Here is a 7,694-nt window from a genome sequence, read left to right as displayed (position 1 = left end):
GGGATTCAATCAATCGGAGCAAAATTTACTAAACTTGATATTAGGAAACTTTACTCCGATTGCTCAAATTTCAATCTGATAAGGGCTTAATGCCTACGATCAGACTACGGATTGAGATTGGGATTTGATTAGAATTCAATCAATCAGAGCAAAATTTACCAAACTTGATATTAGTAAACTTTACTCCGATTGCTCAAATTTCAATTTAATCTCAATCTGATACGGGCTTGATGCCTACCTACGAATGACTTACATAGTTGGAAATTATGCTCTGAGCAATTTTACCGGTGAAATTAATCGGCGATTGAGTTAATCAGAGTTCGAATCGAGATTCCTTTCAAAATCGACGTAGTAAATTTATCGATTTTAGCGTCGTCTCTTAGCGGATCTCTCGGCTGTATTTTATCCCGGAGGAGAAAGTCGATCCTTTCGTCACGGGTTATTTTATACCTCGCTCGGTTATCGGATACAAGAATGAGAAAGATGAGATCGGTGCGAGCGGATGAAACAAAAGCGAATGCTGCCGAAGAACAAGTGAGATTGAAAATCATGCATTACATCTTCGTAAAAAGCGATCTAAAGAGAATGAAGCCCGTATCGGACTACGTATTGAGATTGAGATTAGGGGCTCGATCACATGAATCTTTTCCTCCAGCGTGAACTCGTGAAAAGTGAAAATTTTTAATGGACAATTCAATACTCATTCAATGAAATTTTTCACTTTTCACGAGTTCACGCCAGAGGAAAAGATTCGTGATCGAGCCCTAGATTGAGATTCGACCAATTAGAGTAAAAATCGCTAAATTTAAAATTTACTCTGATTGGTCAATCCGTAGTCTGATACGGGCTTAACCTAATGTGCAATAATGTAACAAATTCAAGTCAAAAGTGTAATCTAAAAAGCTTTATGTTATCTGGCGGCGCCTTTCGCGGGTTATTTTATACTTTCTCAGTTATTTGATACACGAATGAGAAAATGAAGATCGACGCGAGAGGACAAAATAAAAGCGAGTGTCACCGGAGAACAAGTCGGACCGGAAATTGCGCGATATGTCTTTATAAAAAGCGACGTAAAGAGGATAACGCGCGCACAATAATGCAAATCCAGGAGAAACATCGTCGAGTACAATGAAACGTATCAATGTGTTGCCCCGCGAATGTCGAAAGAAAAAAAATGCATTAAGAAAATTCGCATGCTCGTACGAGAAAAATAAAAAAAAATTACATACTCCGCATACGATCTTATGAAAAATTGTTGCAAAAATAGTTAAATTTATTATCTCACTGTGACAATGTACAAATCGATATACCAAGTGTATCAATGTATGTACAAATGTCAGGTCCGAATATATAAATACAGCTTTCAACAAGGTCAATTCCTAATTTCGCTCTACAAACACAGGCCTGAGCTCATTCTCGTGTGCGAATGTATTGAGTCATCCCACAAATAATGCGGCGTAAGGGGGAGCTGGTTTTACTCTTTGGTCCGAAAGAAAAAACAAACTGCCAGGGAATTGACAAATTAAGACCGAGATAGAAAACAGTTTAAATAACAGCGGAAAATATATTTTGGATTAAATTAAAGCGCCGCCATTTTTCGTTTCACTTGGATTCATGGTCGGATCTTTATATATTCAGGACTGTCTTAAGACCACCTTTAGATACTCCGTAGCCAATGAATTGTGGGTCCAGTTTCACAAACGTCGATTAACTGTTAACCAGAGTTCAAGTGTCGACTTTCTACCTTTTTCTATCTTATTATTTAAGAACGGACAGAGAATATTTTAACATTTAGTTATCAGTTATCCGATGCCCTAAGGCCCGGTTTCACCAAACGTCGCTTAACTTTAATCTTAGTTTACTTCACGTTTGTCTCTTTCTCAAGTAACAGCTAGAAAGAGACAAAGAACGAATTAAGATAAGCTTAAAGTTAAACAACGTTGGCGAAACCGCCTTAAAGAACCGCATTGCTCATCGGGTGAGTCCATCCAATAAAAAAAGCCAAGGGGGCAGACGCGATGCAATCCGAGACCCGGTTTCGTCAACGTTGTTTAACTTTAACCTCAGCTTAATTCGTTCTCTGTCTCTTCCCGACTGTCACTTTGGAAAGAGCCAAGCATAAATTAAACAAATTGTCAGATTAAAGTTAAGCGACGCTTGATGCAAACAGGGCCTGAAACGTTCGGCACCGAAGAGCGGGGAGGGAGGAGGGGTGGGGTGACGCGACGCGGCGAGGGGCGTCGTCTGCTCGGTCGGGAAACAAACGACGACGCTCGCCAATAGTCGAATAACAATGATGAACGATCGGCGAGCAAAGTGTCGAATTCACCTTGGGGCGCGGAGACGGTGTTGTTGCCGCTGCCGAGGCTCCGCTCGGCGACACGGCACGCGGCGAGATGAACGGGATCGGCGCGTATCTCCCGCCGAGCGACGCGCGCGAGAAGGTTAGAGGAAGCGTCCCTCGGCCCGCGTTCAGGCGACACCGGCTACGCGACGCCGCGGGCGTATCTCCGCAAGGCGACGACGACGACGACGACGACGCGAGCATCGCGCGTCGCTCCGACTCCGCGCGCTCTCCCACGCTGTTCCTTCCCGCCAAAAACGCCGCGTTTCGAAAACGGGGGCGCGGGGGAGCGCGCGGCCGCCGCGACTCTCCGGGAGGCTGCGTCCACCTCCGCCCCCGCCATCCCTCGACGACGAGGTCGGCGAAAAGTGTAAACCGAGTACAGACTTGTCTAATTTTAAATACTCTACAGGAGACCCCGAGGAAAGGGGGGGGGGAGGGGGAGACAAGGAGGGTTGCACGGGGGAGACGCGTCCGAGACGCGACCTCGTAAACGACCCTCTTTCCTCGGGAGAGGGGCAGCGACACAAGATATGACGTACACTCACCTCTTTCTACCGAGGGACATGTTGCCGCATCGTCTCGGGGTGAACATCCGAGATGCGTCTCGCGTAAACCGCGCGAGAGTGGTGGACGCGTAGCGATTTAAACAATATGGCCGCCCTCTCTCTCTCCTCCTCTCCCTCGCGCTCTCACCCTCGCGGAAACAACCGCGCGACGCGTCGGTCGAGGCGGGGAAGAGGTCCTCTCGTCGGCGTCCAGCACTGCCCCGCGCGCGAACCGGCGGACCCCTGAATCGCGGCGCCCGCTCAGATGAGTCTCACGGCTACGTCGCGCTCGCGACGAGACCCCTCTCGTCGGCGTCCCGCCGGCTTACCGTTTTGACAGACCGGGTTTTACGGGGGCCGTGGTTACCGCTCCCCGCGACGCGACGCGACGCCGCGAGTCGTTTTACCTCCTGCCCCGTCGAGGGCGTCGAGTCGCACTGTGCGCGTTGCTCGACCACGTCGGTCACGTAGAGAGGCTCGTCCCAGCTCTGCCGCGCCGCGCGGTCGGTCACCTCGGGAGTGGAATTCCCGCGTTATCAACGGCAGCGAAAGAGACACGCGTGCCTCTCTACGTTTGTAAAAAAAAAAAAAAGTAATGACGATACGAATTAAATGTAATTGTAAATACTACTTGTCGAATATCAGTAAACTTGTCGGTTCTCTATTATTTATCCACGCATGAAACATTTGTCGCACGACAAATACAATGAAGCTCAGAAGACATGCGCGACCGGCGAGTTTTCGAGTTTTCGCGCCAATTTCGCAAATCCTCTCGATTACTCTAATTACTCTCTGACACTCGCGACAACGAAGGTGTTAACGATTAAGTACGAGCGAGTGACTTAATAAAAAATGAAATTCAGATGCAGAATGGTGGACCCGGGTGCCATGCGGGATTTTACGAGTAAAGTTCCAATTTCTAACCTCACCGAGGACGCCGGCGTGCGAAACCCGATCGTCTCTCGAGATCTCTTTCTTTTCTTAACCATAAACGTCTCCTTTCAGGTATCGTCACGAATATATCCCGAATGGCCAAGTACTGCGTGTTGCGATTGACACCGGACGAACTGTGCTTCAACGTCGGCGACGAGCGTACGCCCGTGCTCTGGGCGATGCTCGCGCAGCAGTACTTCTTCGTGGAGTACGTAATGAACGGCACGTCCGAGCAGGAGAACGAGATCTACTTGGAGTTCGACGCCTCCATGATCGCCAAGATCCTGAACAGCCTGAGGGCGACGGCGAGGAGCACGAAGATCAAGCTGACCAACAAGCGGCAGCCCTGCCTCACGTTCGAGATTGACCTGTCCACCCTGTCCGTTGACTCGCGGCAGTGCGTGCACGACGTGCCCGTCAAGCTCATATCGCGCAAAGAGTGGCCGGAGCACAAGATGCCGGACATTCCCGAGTTCGACGTAGGTATAGCCGCTGATTTAAAACATAGAACATTGTCGTAAGAGTACAAGGCAGCCACTCTGCTCAGTCCCTTGGTTCAATTCGTTCTTCGTCTCTTTCCAACTGTTACTTTAGAAAGAGACAAACGTGAATTAAACCAGCAATAAGATTAAAGTTAAGCGACGTTTAGTGAAGCCGAGCTGGTTTCACCAACGTTGTTTGACTTCGAGCTTGGCTTAACTCGTTCTTTGCCTCTTTTCGACTGTTACTTTGGAAAGAGACAAACGTGAACTAAACCAAGATTAAAAGTAAACGACGTTTGGTGAAACCGGGCCTAAGTGCCAGTTTCACCAAACATCGCTTAACTTTAATCCCAGTTCAATTCACGTTTGTCTCTTTCTAGAGCAACGGTTGGAAAGAGACAAAGAACGAATTAGGCCAAGCTAGAGTTAAACAACGTCGCTTAACTTTAATCTTAGTTTAATTCATGTTTGTCTCTTTATAAAATAACAGTTGAAAAAAAAGAGGCAACAAATTGAGCTAAGCTTAAATTTAAACAACGTTGGTGAAACCAGACCTTAGGCGCCCCTGTGCTGGAACTCGCTCGCGTGCCCCTCCAATTTTTGCACGCTGGAGCGTACATTGCATACCGCCTAGTAACGACACCGGGTGTAGCAACGCCGATGCTCTGTAGATCGTGCCAGATTTGGTACAACTCGGAGACCTGTTCTAGATATCGCTGGAGACGCCGCAGCTCAAGTACCTGCGGCACATCGTGGACCGAATGAAGAACATGAGTTCTCAGCTGACAGTGACCGCCAATAAATGTGGCGCGTTGGTGGTAAAAATTGAGGTGGACTACGCCGCCGTGTCCAGTCACTTCAAAGGGCTGAAAGTTTGGGGAAGCAGAGAGGAGACGGACGATATCTCGGCGACCGTCAGCGCAAAGAAGCTCGCCATGTTCCTGGGTTGGGACATTCTCCATCCGGACGGCGTCAAGTGTAACTTGTTGCAGGAGAAGATGATAAAGCTAACTTTAGACGTGGGGGAGCACATTAACATTCATTATTTCATACCGGCCATCATCTCTTGAGCAAAGGGGGAAGAAACTTAGATATTGCGTTATTTATATGTAAAATATATATATATTTTTTTTGCGGTTCTCATTCATACGTTCTGTCCATTCGCTCTTTTCTAGAGTATATAAATTAATTAACTTATCAAAAAATAATCCTTACAAGTTACGCATATGTAAACATGAACAAAGCTAGTTGTAAGCTAAATGTAAGTTCTGTTCGCTCTCCTGCCTGAAGCTTTGATGCAGCTGATCAATCTGCTGTATCTTCTGACTTAAGAGAGCAGTCTGTTGGTCCAGCCATTGTAGACTGTTCGTATGTGCATTCAAAATCTTGCCTATCTGGACGATAGGATCGCTGGAGTCTTGGGCGCGGTTCGCCTCGTTTAGGTGTTCTATGATTTCCTTAAGATCCTCCGACATAGATTTTAGCTGAGTATCGAGATTCTCTGACAAACGGTAGGTGTATTCTCGATCGGAATCCGAGACGGAAAGAGACGCCAGCTCCTTTTCTAATGGCACCAAGCATTCCTGCAACTCTTTCTGTTGTCCAACCTAAACGGTATTATTCTAGTTTAATGTGCAAGTTCAATAATTAACTTAAAGAATAGAAAAGTCATGCAATTGCAAATACATATGCGTAGCTTACAACGTAGTCCAGCTCTTGCTCCAATTGCTGCTGCTCGATCTTCACCCGTTCAACCTCCTGATTCAGCGTCACTATTTTCTCCCCGTTTGTAATCAACAATTTATCCCAAACGTTGACCTGCGTCGCTTGATTTACAAACACTTTCTCTTGCTCCTCCAACTCTAAGGTCCACTTGTTGATCGATTCCTCGAGCTGGCAGAAATTGATGGCCGCCGGTTGAATACCAGTCGCGGAACTGACACTGTGCGACAAAAGATTTTCGCAGCGAGTCAATGTCAAAGCTGTCAAATAATTGAACTTGGCAACTTGGCAAATGTCAACTATTCTAAATATGGATTCTGTAATTAGCAGTACTTACGTAGTGGCGGTGCCCAATGAGGTAAGAGTAGGGGGTGCCGCCAGGCTCGTCGAAACAGCGGCGGAAGTGGTTTTGCTCAAAGGGAATCCAGCGGAGGTGGTCGTGGACGTCCCAAAGCTAAATCCTGCGGCGGTAGTTGCCGCGAGCGCAAATCCCGCGGCCGAGGTCGTGGCGGTCCCCGTCTTCGAGGCGTCGAACGACAGTCCCGGCGTCACGGACGTCACCGCCGTGCTGCTGGGAAGACTGAAGCTCGGCATGCTCGGCGTGGACGTTGTAGCCGCGATCGCGCTGCCGAGACCGAACCCAGTTCCAGGGGCCATGGCGTTTGGAGTGCCAAAGGTCAAGCCGGCGGACCCTTGAAAGCGTACGAGTTACGGTAGTTACATCATAAAATCATTTGTGTGACAATTGTTTCAAAGTTTTACAGTTTATTCTTCATTTGTTATTTTATATTATTGTCTATAATATATATGGTTTCAGTTTACTTGGGAGGGGCTTGAAACGGAGCCGAAACGTAGATAAATAAATATATTGCCGGTTTGGTCAACGTGCAACATAGCATTTTCATCGGCCACCTTACAGTTCTCTAGTGCCGCGAGGAGGCGAGCGGGCCCGGTCGTGCCAGGACGACTTACCTGCCAAAGGCTTGGTCGCGCCGAAAGTGAAGCCCCCCGCCGTGGTCGTCGCGATGGGGTATCCTGTGGCCGCGGTCGTGGACACCTTGGCGGGGTCGAACGCGAGCCCCGTCCCGCTGCTCGCGAGGTTGGTGAAGCTCGGCAGGCTCGACGCGGTGGAGATGGACGTCGTCGTCGCGGTCACCCCGCCGCCGAGGCCGAAGCCGGTCCCCGGGGGGGCCATGGTGGTCGGAGGAGTGCCGAACGTCAAGCCGGTGAGACCTTGCAATCGAAAGCGCGCCAGCGGCCATTGAAATACCGGGCGCGATTTCTACGCCGAGCGAGAACGCTACCGATTCCTTGCTTTCGCTTTGGTTATACCTGTTGCAGGTTTCGGCGCGCCGAAGGACAGTCCGGTATTGGGAGGCGTAGCCATTGTGTACTCCGGATTCGCTCCGACCGTCGAGATTGAACAGCCAACTCTCCGGGACTCCGGTCCGCACGCGCTACACCGCTTGTTCTGAAGGAAGCACCAGAAAACACGGTCGACCGGATCGAGGATCAACTGATCGACTGATCGAGTCGTCGGAAACGAACCGAGCTGCGGGCGCCGACCAATCTGACGCGGCGGCGCGCACGCGGCGACCAATCGCGCGGCGGGAAAACTGCTCTCTCGGTTCTTGCTCCTTCGAGAGTAGGGGTACTTTCCAGCGA

At 49.1% G+C, this 7,694-nt stretch overlaps 3 protein-coding genes across 3 annotated transcripts in view; 1 reads left to right on the top strand and 2 right to left on the bottom strand.

Moving 5' to 3' along the window:
* The window catches only part of LOC105565130 (myb protein), a 33,226-nt gene extending 29,898 nt beyond the window's left edge, over positions 1-3,328 (bottom strand). Inside the window, exon 1 of the mRNA XM_012018072.1 lies at positions 2,893-3,328. Coding sequence (XP_011873462.1) covers positions 2,893-2,939 — 47 coding nt within the window. The 5' untranslated portion in view covers positions 2,940-3,328. The remainder of the gene's footprint in view (positions 1-2,892) is intronic.
* Positions 3,329-3,433: 105 nt separating this feature from the next.
* On the top strand, positions 3,434-5,439 carry LOC105565127 (checkpoint protein HUS1-like). Its single transcript, XM_012018068.1, has 3 exons — positions 3,434-3,796; positions 3,898-4,304; positions 5,018-5,439. The coding sequence occupies exons 1-3, from the start codon at positions 3,745-3,747 to the stop codon at positions 5,375-5,377; spliced, it is 819 nt and encodes a 272-aa protein (XP_011873458.1). The 5' UTR covers positions 3,434-3,744; the 3' UTR covers positions 5,378-5,439.
* LOC105565128 (nuclear pore glycoprotein p62) lies at positions 5,410-7,520 on the bottom strand. Its single transcript, XM_012018069.1, has 5 exons — positions 7,362-7,520; positions 7,002-7,262; positions 6,367-6,721; positions 6,009-6,249; positions 5,410-5,914 (listed from the first exon to the last, which is right to left on the bottom strand). The coding sequence occupies exons 1-5, from the start codon at positions 7,414-7,416 to the stop codon at positions 5,552-5,554; spliced, it is 1,275 nt and encodes a 424-aa protein (XP_011873459.1). The 5' UTR covers positions 7,417-7,520; the 3' UTR covers positions 5,410-5,551.
* Between the last annotated feature and the right edge of the window lie 174 nt (positions 7,521-7,694).

The sequence above is a fragment of the Vollenhovia emeryi genome, unplaced genomic scaffold (genome assembly GCF_000949405.1).
Source record: "Vollenhovia emeryi isolate VEMERY1.0 unplaced genomic scaffold, V.emery_V1.0 DF939155.1, whole genome shotgun sequence".
NCBI lineage: Eukaryota > Metazoa > Arthropoda > Insecta > Hymenoptera > Formicidae > Vollenhovia > Vollenhovia emeryi.
The sequence above is the reverse complement of the archived record's forward strand: the minus strand, read 5'-3'. Positions and strand labels throughout refer to the sequence as shown.

Coding starts and splice junctions, on each gene's coding strand:
- LOC105565127 (XM_012018068.1), top strand. CDS start 3,745: ATGAAATTCAGATGCAGAATGGTGGACCCGGGTGCCATGCGGGATTTT. Junction 3,797..3,897: donor TGCCATGCGGGATTTTACGA/GTAAAGTTCCAA, acceptor GTCTCCTTTCAG/GTATCGTCACGAATATATCC. Junction 4,305..5,017: donor CGGACATTCCCGAGTTCGAC/GTAGGTATAGCC, acceptor GACCTGTTCTAG/ATATCGCTGGAGACGCCGCA.
- LOC105565128 (XM_012018069.1), bottom strand. CDS start 7,416: ATGGCTACGCCTCCCAATACCGGACTGTCCTTCGGCGCGCCGAAACCT. Junction 6,250..6,366: donor TCATTGGGCACCGCCACTAC/GTAAGTACTGCT, acceptor TTTGTCGCACAG/TGTCAGTTCCGCGACTGGTA. Junction 5,915..6,008: donor AGCAAGAGCTGGACTACGTT/GTAAGCTACGCA, acceptor AATACCGTTTAG/GTTGGACAACAGAAAGAGTT.